The sequence below is a fragment of the Carassius gibelio genome, chromosome B6 (genome assembly GCF_023724105.1).
Source record: "Carassius gibelio isolate Cgi1373 ecotype wild population from Czech Republic chromosome B6, carGib1.2-hapl.c, whole genome shotgun sequence".
In the NCBI taxonomy this organism is placed as follows: domain Eukaryota; kingdom Metazoa; phylum Chordata; class Actinopteri; order Cypriniformes; family Cyprinidae; genus Carassius; species Carassius gibelio.
The window spans coordinates 2,538,831-2,565,090 of NC_068401.1; the positions used below are offsets into that span (position 1 = coordinate 2,538,831).

The following is a 26,260-nucleotide window of genomic DNA, read 5'->3' on the forward strand; positions in this document are numbered from 1 at the left end:
CCGGCTTTCCGGCCTCAACAACTTAATGCCCTTTCCATTTCTCACTAGGTGTGATGCAAATAAAATGCATGGTGGGCCGAGGAAGTTTGTGTGTGTGTGTGTGTGTGTCTGCGTGTGTGTGTGTGCTCTTGTTTTTGTGACATATCAGGACACAACTCTGTATAATGACATGGGTATGACACAGGTATTACAAGGAGAGGGTGACTTATGAGGACATAACCCATGTCCCCATTTTTCAAAACGCTTATAAATCATACAGAATGAGTTTTTTTGAGAAAGTAAAAATGCACAAAGTTTCCTGTGAGGGTTAGGGTTAGGTGTAGGGTTGGTGAAGGGACATAGAATATACAGTTTGTACAGAATAAAAACCATTACACCTATGGGATGAACACACTTTACACAAAAACAAACATGTGTGTGTGTGTGTGTGTGTGTGTGTGTCCTAGCAGGTAGCACTATATGCTAAAGTATTTCTATGTTAGAAATTTCACTTTTAATGTGTTACTTGTTGTTTCTTTGTACGTATATATATGTATATATATAATTTGTTTTTTTTTAGTAGTGTTGTTGCTTAGAGGAATGGCAGCTTGGTGTCCAGTATCCCGTGAGGGTCTCCGTTCGTGATGATTGGAGTGAGCTTGATGAAGTGTGTTTTGGATCATGTTAGAAGCTGGTTTAAGTGTCCAATCAGATGGATTAAAGCTGTTTAATCGTGTTCTGAACTGCAGCTTTAGAACAACTCATTCCCACAGTCCTGTAACCTTCTGAGACTGTGTGTGTGTGTGTGTGTGTGTGTGTGCGTGTGTGCGTGTGTGTGTGTGCGTGCATGCGTGCGTGTGTTCATCACACACGTCTCACATCATCCTCTCTTGATTGGCTATCTATGTGTCAAGTTTCATGTTTTATTCAACGTGAGTGTCTATTCTGCTTCACGCGCACACACAAACACACACTGCCTGCAGAAATAATCGATTTTAGGCACTAGTCTGTCCTCTGTTGACCAATCAAATGTGTCACATGACTGACCAGTGGAATATTGAGCTGTCAGTCTGATCGCGTCACTCTCCTCAAATCCATAAACCTTTGACATTTAAACAGAACCTCTAATATCAAGTGCCTTCAAACATTTGGATCTATCTATCTATCTATCTATCTATCTATCTATCTATCTATCTATCTATCTATCTATCTATCTATCTATCTATCTATCTATCTATCTATCTATCATTGTATAGTTTTATATATCTCTGTCTGTAATGCCTTATATCGTAAAGCTTTCAAAAACTAATTTTAGAAACAATCAAACAAGTTATTGTCAAACCATATTTAAAAACAAAAAAATCTGAATTTGAATTCTTCTTCCTTACATTAAAATGCAAGCCATTCTTCATCCAGTTTGCCTTAATTAACTTTCCAGAATGACTTCAGAATGATGTACAGTCCTCATTCGCTGCAGCAGCTGGGTGCCGGGTGTTCTGGGTAGTTAGTGAAGAGCTGATTACTATACATCAGAAGAGTGTGGTCTCTACTAGATTGTTTTATCATTCACCAGGTGAAAGTCGTAAGCCTGATCACCTGGAACTATAATAACACACCTCTCCACAACTGGCATGTTATTTTCTGGCTGAGCCGCAGCATGAGTTTGAGCTGGGACTAGTAGAGCAGAAATCACACACTTCACCTGGAGGTCACACACGCCGTCTCTGAAAATGACGGCAGGATTATAGTGTGTTTCCCATGCGCTGGCAGTCTTTTAGGCAAAAACAGCACTTCATTGTGTGACGGCACAAAGAAAAAGCTGCGTCGCCGTCAATGACTCTCAGGCGAAACAATAGGGCTCCTTTAAAAGAGGCTTGAGGTATTGGCAGGAGGAAGCGGCTCGGTTTGATGTGAGCGCTTCGCTTCATTCACATGTGCAGCGGAGACAGTTCTTTTGTCATTACCTGCTTCTGTCGGAGCGAACGAGAGAATAAGAACAGAGACCGGGACTGTGGAGATAAGCTGAGCTTCTGAGAGCCGCTTGATTACCACAAAGACCCTAGTGAATATTGAGAAGGGTCAGGCCGTGCTGCGGGAGGGACGGAGGATCTGAAGAGCCTCGCTGACAGGAGCTGAGTGCTGTTCTCTGAGGATCTCTGAGCTGAAGCACTTCTCAATCACTGCTGCAGAGCATCATGGGAAGCTTCAGCTCACTGCATGAGGGGGTTTGAACGTGTGTATGTGAGTGGGACTGGGTGATATATTTACTATTTAAAATATTACTGGTGATTTTGGTGAAACTGTATTTATCACAATTTATTTTGTAAATAAGAAAGGTAATTAAACATTTTTTATTGATTAATTTTGTGAATACTATATAAGCATGCTAGTTTTGTGTTTACTAATTATTTGCTTTTTTTAGTTTATATTTATATTTAAAAATAGCTTTTTAGTTTTTATTTTAAGTTTTAATTAATGTGTGTATCTGTCATATTTTTTTATTTTGTATTCAAGCTATTTAAACTTTTAGTATAATAAATTTTTTATATTTTAGGGTATATTTGTATATTTAACATTTTAGTATTTTGTTATGTGCGTATCATTAAATTTTTTTTTTTTTTTTTTTTTTTACTAATTATTATTATTGTTATAGTTTCAGTAATTTTAGTCCTTACATTTTAATTTATTTCAGGTAGTTGCCAAATAAACATTTCTAGTTTTAGTTAAGTTAAGTTCTAAGACTAAATGTAAATTTTAAATCTAATATTAGTTTTTTTATTAAAAATGAATTTTAATTGTTAATAACAATATTTAATAGTTTTTTCTTTTTCTTTGTTTAACAACACTGTTATTATTCATTATCTAGTAAAAAAGTCTCCATTTAGCATTTTATTGCAAAATGTTTTATTGAACAGCATACTGTATACATTTATTTTCAATCTGTTTTACGTCTTGCAATAAATGCAGTTGGATGATTTTCATTGTACACATGCAAACACTGATAATTTTGTTATTGAACATTTATATTGCAAATACACCTAACTGCAGCAATTATTGTTGGCATTTGTAATTTGGGTAAGGGATAAGGGTACCAACAAGTCTTCTGCAGAATCTGAATTAAACCATGCCATGCTGGCTTCGTCTGGCCAGAGGAGAACTTATGCCCTGAGCCTGGTTTCTCCCAAGGTTTTTTCTCCATTTCTGTTACGATGGAGTTTTGGGTCCTTGCTGCTGGCTCCTTTGGCTTGCTTAGTCGAGTACATTTAATTGATTGCACAGAAACTATTGGAAGAGAACTGAACTGGATGATGACATTACTGAATCATAAACTGACTTTAGCTGGAAAAAATTACTCTTTCTTATTGTCCTCTTCCATTATAGACAAACTATTTTCCTGTTCGACACTGTAAAGATGTCTTTGGCACAATCATTACTGTATAAAGCTCTATATAAATAAAGGTGACCTGACTTGACTCTGCATCACCAATGGATGCACTGCAGTGAATGGGTGCCGTCAGAATGAGAGTCCAAACAGCTGATAAAAACATCACAATAATCTACAATTAATCCACACCGCTCCACTCCATCACTTAACATCTTGAGAAGCCAAAATTGTATTTTGGGGTGATCTACTCCTTCAACATATTTACTAACCTCTATTATGATTTTACATTAATGTGTGAGATTCATTATTTTATAATCACTTTAATTTTGATAATACTTGTTTTGTCTTTGATGGATGTAGATGAATGCTGCGTGATGATGTTCTAAAGTTGTGTGTGTTTTTCTCCAGTGGTCAACACCACCTGTCCACCCAAGAAAGGTGAGAGATGGGCAGACTCCTGCTGTTGTGCGTGCGACACGTGTGTGTTCACGCAAAACACTGTGACGTGTGGCTGTATGTAGTCGTGTGTCTTCAATGTCTTGGACTTTTCTTGAAAGAAAAGTTCCCTTTACTATTAGTTCACATATTGTCTGTTTGTGTTGTATTTCCAGTTATGGGTCAATGACAAATACGATGTCCACAAATATCTCAATAGTAGCTTTGTGTAGTAATTCAGAAATAGCTTTGAATAGTTTAGAACGCACTATTTGCATGCATTTACATCAGAAAGCTAATCTGTAGCTTGCAAAATTTTTTGCTAATATTTCAGAATCTTATGAAAAGTATATCTGACTCTTTCTCTCTCTATAAATATTTTTCATAATTTTAAGATGTGGCAAATATTATGTCAGAGATTATGAAAATGGAAAAATAGTTTGTTCAAGGTTTTTGTGTCACATAAAAACAAAATAACTTAAATACTGCCTACAAAAAAAAAAAAAAAAAAAAAATATATATATATATATATATATATATATATATATATATATATATATATATATATATATATATATATATATATTTATATATATATATATATATATATATATATATATATATATATATATATATATATATATATATATATATTTATATATATATAAATAGTAATTTTTATCATGTAGCTAATTTAAAACAAAAGTTACTTTGTTATTTTATTTTTAAGATTTTTGTTTTCTGCATGTTTTTATTTATTTATTATTTTTTAACAAATAAGATAAACAATTGTATTAATCGTAGAAAAGTTTTATTGAATTCTGTTTTATTTTCAGCATTTTAAATAAGTTATTAGATTCTGGACACAAAACACAGAAAATTAGCATCACGTCATTGATCCTTATTTGTTTAGTTTTTCCTTTTTATCTTTTCATTGTGTGTCCTCTGTAAGCAGCATGTTGTGTCTGTGATGTCTCCCTTTGATTTGATTCTCAATGTGTGTGTATGTTCATGTTCTGTTTGATTGCCTGTGAAAAGCAGGAAACCAGTGAAAATGCATACATATTAAGCATTGTATAAGTTGCTCACCAATGGATGCTCTGCAGTGAATGGGTGCCGTCAGAATGAGAGTCCAAACAGCTGATAAAAACATCACAATAATCCAAAGCACTCCAGTCCATCAGTTAACATCTTGTGATATGAAAAGTAGTGTTTGTGAGAAACAAATTCATAATTAAGATGTTTTTAACTTCAAACCATTGATTTAACCTAAACTATGAGTCCATAATCAATAATTATGCTACATCTCCTGTTGTCTCTTACATTAAAATCCACCTGCATATTTCTTTAGATCTGATTTGGGCTGTTTTGACTTCTAAACGGTGTTTGAACTGTGCAGATTTCTCTCCTAAATCAGACTAGATGACTTTTTCACTGGAGAATGCAATATGGATATTAGCCAGAAGCAACAGTTCAAAGTTAAGAACGTTTTAATGAATAATTTGCCTCTTACAAACACACAGCTTTTGTCTTCTCAAGACATTAACTGATGGACTGGAGTTGTGTGGATTATTGTGATGTTTTTATCAGCTGTTTGGACTCTCATTCTGACGGCACCCATTCACTGCAGAGGATCCATTGCTGAGCAAGTGATACAATTCTACATTTCTCCAAATCTGATGAAGAAATAAACTTGAAAAATCGGTGTCTGTGTAAAATCTAAGGCCATAAAATATACAACAAAATGTTGCTCAGTGCACATTTATCCTTCAGCTAAAAGACTCTTCCATTTTGGTGATTTCAGCAATCGGAAGCTTTGAGAAAATATCTAACTGGTGCTTCAGAGCTAATTGGCCAAACCTCAAACAGAAGCAAACGATCTGAGCCGCTGACACTTGTGTAAAGTTATCTCCTGTTATCTCTTCAGCCAGAGTTCGGTTACACACAGCAGTTTTACCTTCTCTATATTATCTTGATTGTTAGATGTTATCTTGAACAAATCCTATTAGCTAGTTAATCCTGATTAATTAGTCAGGAAATCTCCAGTAATTGTGTCATGGTTTGGATTGGAGAGGTTCGGTACCACCTTCGCTTCCCTTTTGAAGTCTGAGCACATTAAACCCGAATGATGCATGAGATGCATGACATGAAGCTGCATTTATCTGCATTGTGCTCGTGCATTACAACTCACACAGTCAGTGATAACAGTGTCAGAGTGAATATAAATAGAATATCTACCTCACCATCTGTCTATTGTAAATAGTAACTAAATATTAACCCTGGACATCTGTGCATTTATGCACTGTTTGCTTGTAGTCTCATGAAAAGCGTGCAACTCAAAATTTAAAAGAAAAAGAAAAATGGAATGAATGAGTAATATAATTTTTGCATAGGTTTACAATTTTTTTTTTTTTTTACATTTATTTAGTTCACTCATAAAATACGTAAATTATTTATTTATTTATTTATTTACTTGCTATCGTTTTTATTTTCTTTAAAAAATTTAATTGGGCATGTTTTTCTTGAGATTTATTGGAATACTAAATATATTTTATTTATGTAGAACCATTAATTTTACACTAGCTTTGACATTTTGGGGAATAAAATTTAACCAATACACATTTTCACCGTTTCAATGAAACTCACCCTTGAAGGAAATAAAATAAAACCATGGTATTCTTTGAAGCACATTGGAGGGGCATGTAAATACCATGGTAATTAAATATGAACAAACATGGCATATATCAAAGTACTATGGTATGCATTGCCATCAATTGACTATGATACCACCAGAAATAAATCAAATAAAATAGCATTTATAAAAGTGCATGTAAAATTATCTAAAAACCAACAATGCAATAACAATTCAAGGTGCTGCAACACTCTTTGGCTAAATGTGTAGCACATTTACCTGTTCAATCTGTTCAAGTCAGCTTTTAAAAAAGAATATTCTTGAGTTTAAGTACATTCAGTGCAGCTTTTTTGGCTTGGAAATAGAAAAATATAAATTTCCCACTTCAAGTTCCCAATACATTTAGCGCATTTTGCTGTTTTGCCGGTTTGTTTTTCAGCTGGACTGTTGAAATGCTTGAGTGGCTAAATGTATTCAGTATATTTCAATCTGCTACTTTATTCCTCATTGGCTTCATTTTCCAGCCGTTTGATCCTAAATCTCTGCGGCCGTGTGTTCTCGTCTGGGCTGTCAGGCTCCGTCCTCGTCTCTGCATAAAAAAGGTGATATTGTTAGACTACAAATGGAAGCGAGGCGAGGCCATTCCACAGGGTTCAAAGTCCTTTTGAAGTGCCAGACTTATTACAAAATGTGGCATACACACACACACACACAAACACACTGAAAATTGGTGCTTTAAAAAGCTTAATAGAGCCGCCGCTCACTGAGACTTAACCTGCAGACATCTGCCAACATCAGCACTGCTGTAAAATATACACATGCACCTATTAAGATAAAAATGACAGTATGTGAAATATGCAAAACAAATCAGAATGGTTGGATTTGTTGAATATGTGCAAAATTAGTTTTACATTTTTCTACTAGTTTCCCACTAAAAATAACCTTATTAAAAAATAAAAATGTCCTAAATATGACTTACTTACTTGAGAAGCAAAACTTTAACTTTAACTATAAGACAAAGCACAAAATGCATATAGAAACTATCAACAGTCTCAATTAAAACTTGGTAAGAAGTGAGTAGCTTTTGCTGAATAGGCCTCAAAAAAAATTTTCCAGAGGTTATTATTGCTTTTGGTGCTGTTCATGCATGCACATCTCACAAATATAATTTATCGTAATATAAAACACTAGTTGAAGGCAACATAAAACCCTGGTTATAAACACTGGAAAATGCTGTAATTTGATCATAATGCTTGCATGATCTGTTTGAAAGATGAACCTTTGCAAAGGTTTCGTCAGTAAACCACTATAGTTACTCTGCTTTTCACGTCCTGTTCCCCAGATTGGATCTCACACATCTTCTCGTTTGTCTTTTTCACACTTTTCCATTTCTTTTTGAGGTGTATTTCTGCCTTCTCTTTTTTCTCCCGGTATATTTTTCTCTTTTTTACTCTGTGAGTGCGTCAGAGCTGTCAGCAATTACCAGCAGAGACAGTGTTGATGTTTGTCGATGGAAAAGTGAAGAGAGTCAGAGATAGACTTGTGTAATAGGCTCAAAAGCAATCGCTGTTACCCACGATGGGCTGAAGCAGAGGCTGGTCCTCGGAGTGTGTGTGTGTGTGTCTTTAGTTAGTGAAGTTGAACACCTTCAGTTTTCCTCTCCTGCCCCGACCCGACAGGATGATTCAACAGCCCACTTCAATCAGACCTGATGAGCCAACAGCGAGCCCTTCGGAATCACTTCCTCTCTTCCAAAATCACACTTCCTGTCCCTTTTCCTCTCGTTTGGTCTCATTAGTGTTGTTTGCTAAGACAAGCGTCACTATTACTGTTGCTCATCATTAGAGTACTAACACTAACTCTAAGTAATAAACCTCAGTCCTGCAGCGTTTGTGGTAGAGCTGAGCGATATAACTAAAACTAAAACAATTTAATATTTATTTAATATTTTTGATTCTTTGAACAATTTTCAAAAACATACTACTATTATTTGGGTCAATAAAATGATACTTAAATAATAAATTAATGTTTTTTTCAGCAAGGATGCATTGAGTTGATCAAAAATGACATTACACAACATCAACAGTTGTTGTTTTTTTTTAGCTGCAAATCAGTATATTAGAATGATTTCTGAAGATCATGTGACACTGATGACTGGAGAAATGATGCTGGAAATTCAGCTTTGCATCACAGGAATAAATTACATTTTAACTTATATTCAAATAGAAAACAGTTATTTTAAATTGTAATAATATTTCACAATATTGCTGTTTTTACTGTATTTTTTGATCAAATAAATGCATCTTTGGTGAGCAAAGGAGACCTCAAACTTTAGGATGATAGTGAATAACTTGATATGTATTTGAACTGACTAAATTGTTTTTTTTTTTAATTAGAGGAACATTGATTAATATACAAAGTAAAATATATTAAAAATTTAACTAATATTTCATTACATATATAGCATAAGTAATATAAAGTATGAGTCAGTTTTGAATCAGTTTATTTAAAATGATTCAATTGAAATCATTTGAACTGATGCACAGCACTGATGTATTTGTTACTGAAGTTAAAAAGACTTGTTAATTTTTAACTTAAATAATTAATTACAAATATATTATTCATTTTCGATACATCATTTAACCAGTATATCCTAGCTGTTTGTCTTAGACCAGTTAGTAACCGCTCTAGCGTCATGCCAGTGAGTTTTGCACAGACATACAGTAAACCACTCACATTCTCTCCGGAAACTGTAAAAGTGTAGTTTCTGACATCTTCCTCGAGCTCCCACTCTGATGTTTTGGTCCTGTGAGAGCTTCAGGCCACCTCTGCCCCATGAATCATTATCGGTGAGCTGAAGTGTGCAGTCACTTGTCAGAAAACCTCTCTAAAACACTCCTCAGCAGTGATGAAACATCGATCTATCGGTGCAGGTCAGCGTCTGTTCAGATGCACGCGGCCGGTGACCGCAGCAGAGTGTCTTATTAACACTCACAGACGCTGCCACACACAAGCCTCAGAGATGTTTGGACAGATTTGTGCATTAGAGCTCCTGCAGGATCAGAGCTTCACCAAACATAATGAGAGGAAAGATCAAACTGGTCTGGGATCATCAGTCAAGGGCAACAGATGGAGGGTTTGCTGTGCGCTGTGTGTGCTGTCGCTGTTCAGATACCCTGCTAGCTGAAAAGAGTCTAGTCAGAGAACAGGAAGAACCTCATGATAGAGACGCAAGACCAGCTCCTGCTATGGCGAGATCATTCCTGCTGCAAGATTTTGTTGGTCTTGGCACGAGAAGGTCACGCTTCACTTCTGTGAAAGTGGCGATGTCTCATTTAGCAAGGCATTTTGCTACTTTTTCTGCTTTGAAGTGATGATATTAATGCGCGCAGTTGAACACCCACAGATGAACAACTACATTTTTAACATATATATATATATATATATATATATATATATATTTATATATATATATATATATATATATATATATATATATATACACAAATAGATTTCTAGATAAATAGATTTTTTTTTTTTCAAGAAAAATGGATTTTTCTCAACATGCATTTATTTTATGAATTTCTCCACATGCTTTTTGCACTATTTACTGTTATCAAGTAATTTACTGATTGAATATTCATTTAAACATCTAATGCATATAGTCTTTTTTTTATTTAGGGGCAGGTAAATCTGCATTTAAAGATGTAGTTCACACAATAATTATTAATCATTTATTCACCCTCATGTCATACCAAACCTATACGAGTTTCTTCTGCAGTACACAAAAGAAGTGCTGCGTCCCAATATGTTTGCTATCAATCCTAAATAGTATTCGAAAATAGAATTAGTATGTTCCAAATCATAGTATGTTGAAAAGAGTGTGCCAAAGATTCCCGGATGATCTACTACTTGAGATTAAAATTCAAAATGTAAATCGATGCGCACTCTAACAACACATTGGACATGGATTCGATTAGAACTACAAACACACATAAAAAGTCTTTAAAAACTACATACATGGTGGACGCAGTGTGTAACCTGATTAAAAAATATTTATTTAATGTTATGCACGTTATATTTAATCTCTATCAAAATTGTGCAGTTTTATAATGGTCATTCACTTTTAAATGCATTATCATGCAAACATCTATAGAGAGTTATCAGCATGAAAGACCCGAGACTGGCAGATCAACGTGCCTCTTCATTAATTAAATTAAATGTGATTTTTTTTCAGTGACAGAATGCATGTCAACTAAGCAACATAGCGTCTGTGACGAAGAAGTAAGGCTTGCCTACTATTCTGCTACACACTGAAGAGTATGTACTTGTTTTTTTTTCACAAGAAGAGTACATACTTTTAGGGCATAGCATAAGTAGGCACGAACGCAGAAAAGGTATTCTGAAAAATGTATTGTAAAAGCATCATTTTTCATTCTCTTCCTGTAGATGCTATCAACACTAAAATACTCACCAGCTTGAATGCATCGTCTGCCAAATGCGTAAATATTGTTTAGTGTCTCAGACCTGGAAATTGGCAACAAAAACTAAACTGTGCACTATGAAATTGCATGAAGCCAACCAATCAGACTGAGGTTTTTGAGAAAGCTCTTGCTATTTTTGTGTGCGCGGTCTGTGCGACGTCTGAGACTCAGACTGCTTTGAGTTTTTGCCAGTCGTTGCTATTTATAGGCCCCTGTGAAACATTGTCCCGTGTAACCAACACTGATGAATCCCTGACAATGTGTCACAATGTTTGAGCCAATGAAAGAGCAGATTTGACTGTGTTCGACTGCTCCATCATAGCAGAGGGGCTTCATTCTGTCAGATAGGGCTGGGCGCTGAACTCTGATATTACTTTGCCACAGAAACACACTCCCATGTGTCAGTTCTTTTTTTGAAGGAAAAAGCCAGGAAGCATGACCAAATGAAGCATTATTTTCTGGATTTAATCATCTGCTTCCAGACGGCCCAGCGGTGTCACTGAGCAGATTGTGTAAGAGAGAAATATTAAAGCTGACAGCGAGTCTCTTTCTGTTAAACACAAGTTCATGTAACACACGTTAGGAAGCTCCCGTCGATCACAGTCAGTCAAACGACGTTACTGCTCTACTTTGTGTTCGTGATTGGAACGAATGGATGCGTTAGTTACGTTACACTCCATAATGAATGCGTTTCTCATCAGACGTCTGCTTGCGTGTGTGTATCTGTCTGTCTGTCTGCTTGTGTGTGTGTGTGTGTGTGTGTGTGTGTGTGTGTGTGTGTGTGTATCTGTCTGTCTGCTTGTGTGTGTGTGTGTGTGTGTGTGTGTGAGTGTGTGTATTTGTGTGTGTGTGCCTGTGTGTGTGTCTGCCTGTGTGTGTATCTGTCTGTCTGCTTGTGAGTGTGTGTGCCTGTGTGTGTGTGCCTGTGTGTGTATCTGTCTGTCAGCCTGTGTATGTGTGTGTGTGTGTGTATTTGTGTATTTGTGTGTGTGCCTGTGTGTTTATCTGTCTGTCTGCTTATTTGTGTGTGTGTGTGCGTGCGTGTGTATTTGTGTATTTGTGTGTGTGTGCCTGTGTGTGTCTGTCTGTGTGTGTATCTGTCTGTCTGCTTGTGTGTGTGTGTGTGTGTGTGTGTGTGTGTGTGTGTATTTGTGTATTTGTGTGTGTGCCTGTGTGTGTGTCTGCCTGTGTGTGTATCTGTCTGTCTGCTTATGTGTGTGTGCGTGCGTGCGTGCATGCGTGTGTGTCTGCCTTTGTGTGTATCTGTCTGTCTATCCATCTATCTATTGTTGTAAAGTTTTATATCTCTCTGTCTGTAATGCCTTATTTCATAAGGCTTTCAAAAACAAATTCTTCTGCACAGCTCTTTCTCATCATAAAATGTGAAGCTGAAGCATCTGATTTTTCATTTAAACCTTTTATCTGACATTAAGTCGCCAGTGATATATCATAAAGGCAGTTCCTCTAACCTCTACACTCCTACACAGAAAACCAAAGTCCTGATTACAGGTTATGCCTTCGGTCCCAGTCTGATTTCTACAGCGGTCATTCCCAGTGTGCGAGCTGACAGCTGATCTCCTCGCTCTGACTGCGATGTAGCGGCTGCCTGCTGTCATCGCTTGATCGATGCTTCGGCCTCTGGAGCATTTCAGTACGGCTGTCACTCTGTCACGCTGTACTGATCTAAATCCCACCGTACCGAGGACTTGTGCTTACACTACAATGACAATCTTTAAGGGAATGTATATTTTTCCAATACACTATGTACCTAGGGGTTGACCATCACAAATAATTACAACAACATGACACACAGATAGTAACAATAAATAAAAATACAAACACACAATTAAATGATTTATTGTGTTCTTTGGACTATATGCTTTTATTGTATAACTAAATCTGTTCCATTTTATGGTTCGACCTGTATAGAGTTAAATGGACATACAAAAACAACAAAATAATTTTTATAAACTAAATGGAAATACTTGTGCTTTTAAACCTTTTTATATAAATATTTTTACTTTGATAAAAAATATTATGCTATATAGATCAGTTAAATTTGAGAACTTCTGTCATTAATTATGAAAAACTGATTTAGAACAGATTAGGGATGTCAACGATTAATCGATGATCGATTAATTGTCGATAAGAGATGCAATCGATTAAGGCTATCGATGGTCGGTTAACCGATTCAATGTTGGGCTGCGTGCGGCTCATGCGCACTCAACACGTGCGAGCGGCTGTGAGTGACGGTGACGACATATAAAAGCATCATCATTCATTCACAATGTACAAATTAAGCTTTTAATGTGATTTAAACTTTAAAGTACATTAAAATAGAAACAACATAAAAGTTCTTCAACATTAAAAGCAATAGAAATGTAGTTACTAATCATTTCATCAGATAACTGTTTTATATCGTGCGCTTTGCAGGGCTTCGGGACACAGTGACAGGACAGGTAGTCTATTCATTCCTACAACTTGTTAATTCATTCCTACGAATTATTAATGTGGCAATTGTCCATGTTTCATTAATTTTGTTCCCTAAATAACCCATGATTTAAGTGAAATAAGGGAACAAATGAATAAATCGAACGAATTCTTAATTCATGAAATCTTTAATTTCCCTTCCCATGTTTACCACAGTAAGAGATGCGAAAACAGCCTATTAAAAGCGAAAGATAATAAAATAAACCTGGGAAATTAGAGGGTTAGACTATGAAGATTTAGGAAAAGAAACAATGCCTAAATATACTGAATTTGTGGAAATTCGTGACCAACCGCGGCAAACCAGAACAAAGCCGCGTAAATGAAGACTATGGGGTCCAAAAGCATGGTCGCGATCTAACATTTTCCAGTTAACCTATTATTCCTCTAATAAACAAAGCTTTTATACCACACTTGTCATAATCAGATCTTATCATTTCTAAATAAATAATTGCTGGATTCAAAACAGCGATTAATAGGCGCTGTGACCGACACATTCCTGGAGCATTCAGTTTAAATAGACCGTAGTATACCGGTCCACTCTGCTGTTATGCCAAGGACGTTTTTGCTCATATGAAGAGGATCATCTTTTCCGTCTATATGCGAATGCGTGTTAAGTACAAGCCTAGTTTACATTATAAATAATAGTTTAACATTCAAATACATTGCGAAAATGGAAACATTTTGATTTGTGCCGAATGAGACATGAGCAATAACCTCCAAATAAATCTAGCCAAAGCCGCGCTCGCTCATCCTCGTCTGCACGCATGCACTGTCACGATCTAATGCGCTGTATGCCGGATTTTTAAAAATCTGACATTTTCTAGGACAGAATCCAGCAGGATCAAATTAATGTGAGCAACTGTGTTTTGGTGCAGCAGCGCCGATGTAGTTCACTTAATGTGCAGCGCAGTCACACGCGCTCCACATTTCGAATAATTTTATACAATAATGTCAGTTGAAAACATTGCAATTGTGCTTTAAAATACAACAACGAGCACCACAAAACCATTTAAAGATGCGCGTTCAGCGTTCTCCGTGCGGGATTGGAAACTGTCAACAAAGTAAAATGACCTCAAAAGTATGGCGCGCTCTCTTCATTCTATCAAATGATCATAATCGCATCTATTCATTTAATAATCCTGCTACTAGCATTTTATTCAGACTAAAACCTCTTTAATTCAAGCGAGAAAGCGTTTTGTGTGTGTGTGTGGCTTTTGCACATCCTGTCATACCGCTGACTGCGTGCCTGCAATAGATGCATTTTGCAGTATTATGGTTAACGATTAATCGATTAATTGATCGTTAATTTAAACGACGATCGATCATGGAAATAATCGAAATTTGACATCCCTAGAACAGATACATTTTTTGTATAAATAATTAATGTTTTTTAATATATATATATATATATATATATATATATATATATATATATATATATATATATATATATATATATATATATATATATATATATATTGCTGTTGCAAGTACGGGTAGTTTTAGATGACTAATTTTGGTAAATAGTAATGTTAACCTGTTGTTGTTAGCATATACATTATCTTGTCAACATATTTTTTTCATGAGTTTTCATGAGGAATATTAATAATACAAAAAAAGAAATGTGATTTTCATATTCAGCTTGTCAAACTTAATAAAAATTAATTAAAAAAAAAAAAAAAAAAATTAGTTTCACAGTATAATGTCTAGGAAGAAGATGACCAGTACCTTTTCCAAATTAAGTTAAATTAAACTCCCTTAAATTGACAATGCAAAGTGTAATTAAAAAACACATGGTCAGGTTTTTATGTGAAGCATATGGGAATAATCAATACAGAAAGTTCTTTCAAATGAACATTGAACATTAGGCCGTAGAGATTCAAGACTTGAGACTTTTCTTAGTGATCCCATTGAAACCAGCCTGTGTTCAGTGCACCTCTTTAAAATTCCTCTCCTGTGGTGTGAGGGAGTCCAGAGACCCAATCACCACTCGAACCCTGTCATCCAGGCACTAAAAATATCTGATGCAAGATCCCAGGTGAATGAACACACCGGCAGTTTTAAGCCATCTCACCTGTACAGGTCATCACAATCACTCCACATGTGTGACCATATGCATCGCTGCCCACTTTAACAGTATCCTTACCAGTAATATTTACTGTTTTAGTAGAAGAACCATGTAAAATAATTAGAGCATGGTGCTGGCAATATAGGTTTGAATCCAAATGAATGCATGATCTATAATGCAAGTCGCTTTGGATAAAAGCATCTGTCAAATGCATATATGTGAATTCAATTTCTGCAATATGCAGCGAGCACAGTGTGCATCTGTTTTTAGTATGCATGCATCATGCATGACCTAAAATGTGAAGTGCTGGGATCATCACAGCAGATTTTTCCTCTTAAAGCCCCCTGGAGTCGAGTGGCATCTGCTGTCATGATGATGATTTATTTGTGTTTTTTGCTAACAGGAGATGGTAACCCTAAGGAGAGCAGTCCATTCATCAACAGCACCGACCCAGAGAAGAACCAGCAATATGACGGCAAGAACATGGCTCTGTTTGAGGTGCACACAAACACATGCACCTGCAACTGCAGCACATTTCAACTCTCATTAGAACTAGACAGTGAGGCACACACACGCAGACTTTAGTGATTAATGGAAAAAAAGAGTCTGACAGTAATTAATAAGGATAATTAGCATTTGAAGGGCAGGAAGTCCCCAGGACATTGAACTCTGCAGGTGGATGATAACAGCATGTAAGTCCAAAAGAAGTGTAAAACACATGCTGTACTGCATCTAAAAATATTTTAAACTGCCGTTTTTATGGCTTCATGTTAATTCATATAATTAAGTCAGACATGCCCAAACTTTTTAATATGAAGGGCCAAAAATTAAATATGATTGAAGGCTGTGGGCTAACAGTAAACTTATTAAAGGTTTTTTTTTTTTTTTTTTTTTTTTTTTTTTTTTTTTACAATTAAACAGAGATTTATTTATTTTTTCAATTTAAAACAAACATGCATTTTTTTCATTTTGGGGAAGAGGTTTGGCCATCATTGATTCAAGTCAACTGCCAAAAATGTATTGAAATGCTGATTAGTTGATAGGACCTAAATTATGCATTTATATGCATTTTAAACTAAAATTTTAATGTTAGGAGAAAATGTTAATGTTTATCTGTAGGTAGATGCATGACTGATATTTTGTTTTATATTTATGTCACTATTGATTCTTTTAAAAAGCAATGACAGGGCTTTGGACAAATGAAGACTTTTCATCAGCTATTAAAGAGCAAACCCTGAGCAAAAGACAGCTCACTGGGTATATAATACATTTTTGGAAATTTAACCTAGCAGGATTATGAAATGAAAACTGCTCGCCTATTTTAAACTTTTCATCCTCACTTAGGTCCATCAGCATCCTTTGCAATAAATCCAAGTCTATCAAATAACTCCCCACCAAAAATCAAGTTTAAAAGCCTTAATGATGGATGAAACTGCATGAAGAGAATAAATAACAGCTCAAAAATATACTAATTAAGTGAGGAATAATCTAATGATGATCTGTTTTAATGCACAAGGTATTTTGATTAGCTTTGCTGATAATATATAATTTTATTCTATGAATGTCTTACCTTTTAAAAAGGTTTGTCACAGTGGTCTCTTCTGCTCATCTCTGATAGTATTAGCACTAACTTCTGTGAACTATTGAGTGGCTCCACGATCCACCGTTGCTGTAAAATTCTGGTCCATTGGAGTGAACGGAGTAGTCGGAAATCTCTCTTTCTACAGCTCTGTTCATTTGTAATATATACATGTAAAAATGTCATCCTCACAAGCTACTTGAAATATGTATTGCTTACAATATTTGTTCTGTATGTGTGTGTGTTTACTCTACAGGAGGAAATGGACACAATTCCCATGGTATCGTCTCTTCTCAGCAGTCTCGCCAACTACTCAAACCTGCCCCAGGGCAGCAAAGAACACGAGGAGGCGGAAAACAACGAAGGCTCGCGCAAGAAACCTGTTCAGGTAGACACACACGCTTACGGCACACTCTCAAAGCAGCACATTTTCATCTAGCTCTCGATTGCTACAGGTGTTTATTAATTGGCTTTTGCAAGACAGAGCGTATAAACATAGCAAGATATCGGATGTGACTCAAACCCGTGTGTGAATGACAGCTCTCAGCACTTTTGACCTGTGACCTGATCTCCCTTGGTCCCTCGCCATCCCAGAAATAGTGTGCTCATTAGAGAGTGGCCTCGATCAGCCTCATAACCTCCCTCATGGCGCTGGCCTTTCCCGGTCTGTTTCTCAGTCTGTCGTGTGCAAATTTGCTTCCAACTCTGTGTTTTATATTAAAATGCTATTTAAAAAATATGCAAAAACTTCTCCATTTAAGTAACTTCTGGTAGTCTTACTTGTGCACATGTAAGTGAATCATGTTGCCGTGTTATGGTATATAACACATTAATAAAATACGTTTTTTTTTCATAAATAGCCACCAATATAATATGAATTGATGTAAGTATGAATTTAAAAGCATAATATTTGCAGCAAATTACTTAGAAATGGAAGCCGTGCAATGTTATTTTTTTATTTTTTATATGCTATTATATTTAGTAGTCAACCGATATATCTGCCGATATTTAGCATTTTTGTAGTTATGCCACTGGTGGAAACTGTAATGGTTTGAGGACTTTTATTTTGACATTGTTGAGAGTGCCTGAGTGCATGAATCTCTTCATTTGTTTGCTGTCTCTATATTATAATAAACGATTAGCTAGAACTGTGACAAAAAAGTAAACAGAATACAAAAAAGTATTATAGAATTTGCTGTTCTGTTAATTTTAAAAGAAAGCCAAAACACTATAATGCTTTCTCATTTACTTTCAGTATTTCACAAATACGTTTTATATCAATTAAAGAATTGTTTGCAAAAAAATACTATAATATGATGAGAGACAAAAAGTGTTTGCAATCTAAATAATTGTTTATTTGACAGATTTTTTTTCTTCAAGTTCAAAATTCATTTATTCATTTTTTAGATTACTTATGCAATTGTTATACATGAGTTTTTACTATCTTTGAATTAAATTGTGTGGTGTGATATATATATATATATATATATATATATATATATATATATATATATATATATATATATATATATATATATATATATATATATATAGTTATTAAATATATTAGATAAAAAATCTAATTTAAAAAAATTTAAGTCAAACATTTAGATGTCAAACATGTATTCTGTCTTTTTACAAAGTATTCTGCTGCAGCTGAATGACATGTGCAAAAATCAGCAGCCTACAAAACACTGCAAGAGGAATTTTGCCTGTACTTTAAAAAAAACACCATAGCAAAAACAACTAGATTATACATTTCAAATATTAAAGTATTATAGACAAGTAAACAGTCAGTAATAAGATAGGAACAAACAAATCAATTAGCAATATCATAAATAAATAGAACTAAACAAAATTTCAGGTACAGAAAGTTTAAAAACACTGCATAGTTTTCTTTTTATAAATAAAATAAAGATGAATCAAGTATAGTTATTAAATATATTCAGTCAAGATCAGTGAATGATTTTCTTTAGTTCTTCAATTAACATTAATGACAGGCAGCGCGTTTATTAGGCTGTTGTCTCTTTAAGCAAAAATACTGTACATGTTTTATTTCTCATCTGCTTACATTCATGTAAGACAAAAACGGTTGTGTTGATGATTATATATTGATATAGTTTTCTGTGTATTGGTCGACAAATATGAAAGAAGTCAGTTTTTGGCTTGGAACAACCTTTTTTACATTGGAAATACATGGAACAGTCTGAGAATGGACACAAACCGAAACCCACAGCGGGATGCCGACCACTGCTCTCTGTGCACGCTCTTGAGCTTCATATGCGCTGCACACAACCAGGGCGCAAATTCTTTCTGTTCCTGCACTTTATCGTTTTTTATCAAATTGAAATGCAAACGCAGGAATCGTTAAGCAGAATCGAAATGCACGCGTCTTATCGATTACCAGTTTCTTGGAAAATTGGAACCGTTCTAAAATGGAACCTGTTTTCGATACCCAACCCTACATATATAGGCACAGTATACATTTTAAGATTTTTTTTTCATCTTAAAGTTTGTATTATTTCAGTTTTATTTCAATAACCAAAAAATATTTTTAATAGTTTTAGTTTACAAGTTTGTCTTTTTCAAGAAGTGTCTCTATTGAGCATGTGCATGACATCTAGCGTGTGTTTAACTAGCTCCTATAATTCCCCTCTGGTTTTCCCTACTCAAGCAGCCTAAATGACCAAAACCCTAGTGAAGATGAAACCCTGTCATATAGTACATCATCCCTCAGCTGTACAGGGAGAGCGAGCGAGAGAGAAACAGGAGTAAAATAGAGAACCGAGATGGAATTGGATTCGTGCTCTCAACACGGTCGAGGAGAGCGATAATCTTCCTCTTGTTTCACACTGCGACTTCAACTTAATTAACTCATCTTGCAAAGCATCTGCTCTCCAATCAGACTCCATTTTGAGAGGGTCAATCCGTTCATCTCCAACAGCAAATGTACGCACGTAACCACATGCATGCTCTATGCCAGGGGTCCGTTCATTAGCACACCGCCAAAAAAAAAAAAATGGCACAGAAATCATATCTACAATGGCATATACAATACACTACTATTCAAATGTTTGGGGTCAGATTTTTATTCTATTGTGCAAAGATGCATTAAATTGTTCAAAAGTTACGATAAAGACTTCCATAATGTTACAAAAGATCTATTTCAAATAAATTGGGTTTTTTTTTTTACTTTCTATTCATCAAAGAATCATGAAAAAAATAAAATGTATCATGGTTTCCACAAAAATATTTTGCAGTTCAACTAACATTGAAAATAATCAGAAATGTTTGTTGAGCAGCAAATCATTTCTGAAGACAGTTTTAAATTGTGACATTATATCACAATATTACTGATTGTATTATATTTTTTATTTAATTAACACAGCCTTGGTGAACATAAGAGACCTCTTCCAAAAACATTAAATAAATCTTACAGACCCCAAACTTTTGAAAAGTAGTTTTTACTGTTTACTATTTACTGTTCAAGTACTAAACATGCAAAATGATTAACTTTGGGCATTGGTACAATTTTCAAATTGCTGATCTATGGTGAAATGCATGAGATGAGTGTCTTTGGCATCACTATGTTTTTTTTTTTCTTTTTTTTCAGCTTTAGCATGTAACACTGTTTTTAGACAAAATATCAAGTTAAAAATCACTATTACTAGTGCACATACTTTTCCAGGCAAAAAATAACTAATACAAATGTTTTACATTTGCATTTTCAAAGTTGTAAATAAATATTATTTGAGTGCATTTTATATGAAAATACTATTTCAGTTTTTTGGTGAAATTTACTATTGATTTCTAAGTGAAATCCTGCACCATTTCTTTCAGTCGGTCTAAAAATCTATTAATGTTTGCAGTTCAGCTGTGGTCTAAAAATGGCACAATTTACTAATAATGTTGTGTTGTTGCAACTGCTTGAGTTGATAATTGGTTAGAAGCTAATATTTCTTTGTCTTTCTATGTCTTTCTGCTTTGATGTGCGCTGGTTGCATGCATAAAAAGGTTATTTTTCTCCTGAAGGATGATGTAAGATGAGCTATGAAGTAGTTTTTGCCTCATAATGAGAGGTTATCAGATGTTCCAGGCGGTGACATGTGGTCGCTAGAGTTGCCATATGCTCTCTGTGGACCAAAAGCCAACACTCGCTACATGAACACACACACAGAGTCTGAGGAAAAATGCTAATTCATGTCAAGCTCTAAGGGACGGGGGCACAGAGCAGTTATTTGTGCAATTTCTGAACATGCTGGCGTACACACAGTAATCCGTGTTGAGCTGACAGTGATATTCGCTGCCCTTTTCCTTCCCCTGCCATTGCTGTGGTTTTTAATAATTCACCCGGTCTGAAATAAGTCACATTAGCAATGTCAGCTCCTGTTTGGGCAGCCAAGCGAGAGAAGACTATTACAAGCTGCTTGCTCTTCTCCTCTGCTCTTCTGCCTCTCTGGTGTTGATTAATAGTTCGTTTGTCAATCCTGATGGCATGCAAAAAATACAGCATGAACATATTCATGTCAGAATCACGTTTTGAGGCAATAATATTTTATCCATTATGTGTTTTTGAATTGAAACATTATTTTCTTGACAATTAAACACATTTCCCCCATTGCAAAAGAATCTCATTACTGTAGAGAGAAAGTGTCAGCATGTTCATAGCAGCTCTCTGAATAATAACATCTGCTTTAATGACAGACATTTGAGGGAAACTCTATCACACCCTGGAGCACTGATGGAAAGCAAGAACACAGTAAGAAAGAAATGCATTCTTTTTTCAGCAAGGATGCATTAAATTGATCGAAAGTGACAGTAAAGTCATTTATAATGTTGCAAAAGATTCTATTTCAAATCAATACTTATTTTTTCACTTTATATTTACCAAAGAATTTTGAAAATAAAATGCATCTCAGTTTCCACAAAAATATGAAGCAGCACAACTGTTGTCAAATTTTGATAATTAGAATATTTTTGAAAATATTAGAATAATTTCTGAAGCATCATTCGTCATTAATGTGGCAGTAAAAATGCAAAAAAAAGTCAGCTTTGATATAAATTAATTTATTTTACATTATATTACAAAAAAAAACAGATTACTTGAATCGTAAAATACCATTTAACAATATTATTGTTTTTAATGTATTTCTGATCAAATTTTGGTGACTCCTTTTAAAAATATAAACTTTGAACCATATGTTTGTAGACTGTTTTTAATGCTCATTTTAGGACTTATTGTTGTGTAAATAAATAAGTGTAAATACAGTACATGCCATGTCTTAACTATGGATAATTTAGAGTTAGAGACTCAATACATTTTTCAATTAAACGTAAAGAAATAGAACAGTAAGGAATTCCAGGTGTAGTTCTAGTTGAGATAATTAATAGTTTTTAGCCATTTGCAAATAATATTTTATAATATGCACACATGCACTTTTATTTATATGCCTAATATGTCAAAAGTGCAAAACTTTTCAGTTAGGATTTACATTAATTACATAAATTATACCATATTTTAATAAAAAAAACTGGCATAAAAAAAAGGTTGAGTAATCTTGATATTTCTATTGGTAGTTTAACATTTCTATCATAAAACAGTTGTTACATTTTTAATGTTTAGATGCTTTCATTTTACTACGCTCTCTTTCAACATTAAAGTTTTAACTTTCCGCTGGAATTCACTCTCTGCTTCTGTGAACAGTAAATCCCGCCTACTTTGATTTGATTGGTCATCTCAATCATTTTGACATTGACGAGCGCTTTCAGACCGCTCAGGCAGACCAGCATGCAAATCAAACAGATGCATCCCAACAACAAACAGAGCTTTTCAATTTGCCAACTTAAAAAGTGAGTAATGGTGGTAATGAGAGTAAATAATGCCAGGACAGATTTTAGGGTGCACTGTCTCTTTAAAATCGGCCACTTTTCAGGCTTTCAGAGATCAGTTGTTGAAAACTGCTCCGTCATTCCTAAAGAGGTATCCATTATCTACTGGTTTCACATGTTGTCGCTGCAGCTGGGCAGGTGGTGTTGTCCGTGGCACTTTTATAGCCAGAGCAGCTGTCAATATCCACAGTGGGATCGAGACACCTGAGGCTCACAGTCAGGGTCCTCCGACGGCCGTCCCAGGAGGCCACTGGGCATCTGCTCTCCGCTGCCTTTACCTGAGAATCTCACTGGCTGGAAGCAGCCTGTGGGAAATCATAAACACACACACACTCGGGATGAATGAGGTTTGATTACGCACCTGCTCCAGCTCGAGTCTGATGGAGTCTTCTGGCTGCTGAAGAGTGACCGCTGCCAAACGCTGTTGATTCAGACGTTCACACTCGCTCCACACGCCACCGCAGCTTCCATAATGAAACTCATTTCAGCCCGCATGATCTCGACACTACACTTTTAACTAAATGACACCCTGAGCCTCCCAGATACGGATATATCCCAGACAGACATCTCGTACAAAAATGGACTGTGGCAATATCATGGTGTTCTTTAAAGTAACTTGGAGTAACATGTAAATATTCTGTTGATAATGTAAATAGCATATGTGACCGTGGACCACAAAACCAGTCATAAGGGTAAATTTTTTGAAACTGAGATTTATGCATTATTTGAAAGCTGATTAAATGGCTTTCCATTAATGTATGTTTTTTTTAGGATCAGACAATATTTCGTTCAGATACAACGATTTGAACATCTGGAAACTGAGGGTGCGAAAAAATAAAAAAATGGAGAAAATCACCTTTAAAGTTGTCCAAATGAAGTTCTTAGCCATATTACTTTTCGAAAATTAAGTTTTTATATATTTACAGTAGAAAGTTTGCTAAATATCTTCATCTTTACATCTAATGATTTTTGGCATAAAAGAAAAACAATAATTCTGACCCATACAATGTTTTGTTGACTATTTCTACAAATATACCCCAGAGACTTGAGACTGTTTTTATGCTCCTGGGACACAGATATGAATATACAAAACTATGCAACACTATGCAAAACTTGCTTATTCAGGGTGTTTGCTAGCAGTGTTGTTAACTAAAACTACTTAAAATAATTTTTGTTACTTGAAATAAAGCTTAATATATACTTAATATATAAACATGCTGACATAATGCTAGGGGTTTTGCTATTGCAATAATCATTTATTAATTGAAATTAAGCTGTAATAAAACATATATATAAATATTATGTGAAACATTTTTTTTTTACTTAATTGAAATTTGAAATGCTGCCTTGTTCATTTATTTATGATAAAGTGGTTTCCAGTGCTGCTGTGATTGTTTTTGTGCTCTGTGGTTATTAAATAAAGTAATTTCTTGAGATGTTTAGGAGCATCTGGAAGACTGTGTCTATATCGTGTTTCATTAATTATCTGTCTGATATTAAATCTCGACCCCAAACTCCAGCTCAGCTCAGCCAGTGTTTCTGAGACGACAGCATATTTCTATTTCTATTTGCTGATTGGACACATCTCACTCACTCCTCTGATAATTAGAGCAATGCAATGAAAGCGGATGAGAGAGGAGGTTCAGTACAGCAGTATCTTTTGATTGTGTTTTGGTGTTATTCATGGATGCTGAGGCAGGGAATGAAGTGGAACGTGTTTTCAGGAGCACAGCTGTATTGTTATTGTGAGAAGTGAGGCGTAATCTTACCTTGACACACATTTTCTGAATGAAACTGATAAATGAGCAGCCTTGGCCATTCTGCACATCATTTTGTTTCATTTCAGTTGTCCTATAGCAAAACAAAAGCACTCTAATATATGTAATATTATATTTCCTGATAGTCATTTGCAATGCAAAACTCAAGTGATTTGACGGAGCATTGATATGTGGTTGCTGAGGTGTTCTGAATGGTTGCTAGGTTGCTAAGATCAAAGTCAGAAGGAGCTAACATTGAATATACCATATTGTGCCTTTTTTGCTCGTTTTATATATTGTTTTCAATATTTTTCATAAGCAATAGTAATAGTGATTCTTACTTCAACAAATCCAAATATAATAGTAAAAGAATATTTTACAATGATATTAACAATTGATAAACTGCTACATGCTAATTAATTTTTTGATAAGTATTAATATAATAAAAATACGTATTAAATATTAGCGTGCTGTAACATACTACATAATGATTGTTTATTACAAATGAATGTAATAAATATTTACTAAATACATGCTGCTTAATGAATGTTTTGATATTAATGAATGAACGTATTCCTGACAGCATGGAAGGTAAAAAAAAAAAAAAGCGAACAAAAAGATTTAAATTTGATTTAAGCTCATTTGAGTGCATTTGAGTTTTGGTTCTGGCAGCGTGGTTTTGGATCTAGGTCCAGTTTTATGCAAATTCTGTCATAAATATGCAAAAATAATTATTTCACTGTCATCAAGTCAAAAGCTGGATGAACAATTGCGAGAAAGAAAGACATTATTGAGGTGCGAGCGCAGGCAAACACTGCAGGGCACAGACAGTAAATCTGATTAGTATTCATCTGACATCAGGCCACACATTATCATGAGGAGAAGGATGACAAAATGACAAAGAAGATCTGCTTTCCTTCGCCTGGATTCACTAGCGTTCAGGACGAGTGTTGCTCGTGGGTTTGGAGAGGCTGGATTTCATGTAGAATAATGAGAGACTCCTTTAAAATGAACAGCTACAGGACAGGGTGATTAGTGTTAAATTAAACTGAATCCATTAAAAAAAGTTACTTAACCTACCTAAAGTAACTTAAAAAATCTTTAAATACTCAAAAATCTTCAAAGGGCCTTCCTTAAGATAAAAAAGTACAGGTAATGGTTATTAACGATAATTAAAATTAAAACCAAATTTATAAAAAAGTTACTTAAAGGGATAGTTCACCCAAAATAAAAATCATGACATTAGTAACTCACCCTCATGTCGTTCCAAACCTTTAAGACCTCCGTTCATCTTCAGAACACAGTTTAATATATTTTAGATTTAGTCCCCGAGAGCTCTCAGTCCCTCCATTGAAACTCCATTGAACATTTTTTTAAGCATCGAAAATACATTTTGGTCCAAAAATAGCAAAAACTATGACTTTATTCAGCATTGTCTTCTCTTCTGGGTCTGTTGTGAGATTTCAAAACACTGCAGTTTAGTGATATCCGGTTCGCGAACGAATATTTCAATGTAACTGGATCTTCTTGAACCAGTTCACCCAATCGAACCGAATCGTTTT

General features: G+C 35.0%; 1 protein-coding gene across 3 annotated transcripts in view; it reads left to right on the forward strand.

Moving 5' to 3' along the window:
* Positions 1–26,260, forward strand: part of slc12a5a (solute carrier family 12 member 5a) — a 128,888-nt gene that overhangs the window by 70,433 nt on the left and 32,195 nt on the right. For all 3 annotated transcript variants that reach the window (XM_052559930.1, XM_052559928.1, XM_052559929.1), the window contains exons 2-3: positions 15,877–15,971; positions 17,309–17,440. In XM_052559930.1, the coding sequence (XP_052415890.1) occupies positions 15,877–15,971; positions 17,309–17,440 (227 nt within the window). The remainder of the gene's footprint in view (positions 1–15,876; positions 15,972–17,308; positions 17,441–26,260) is intronic.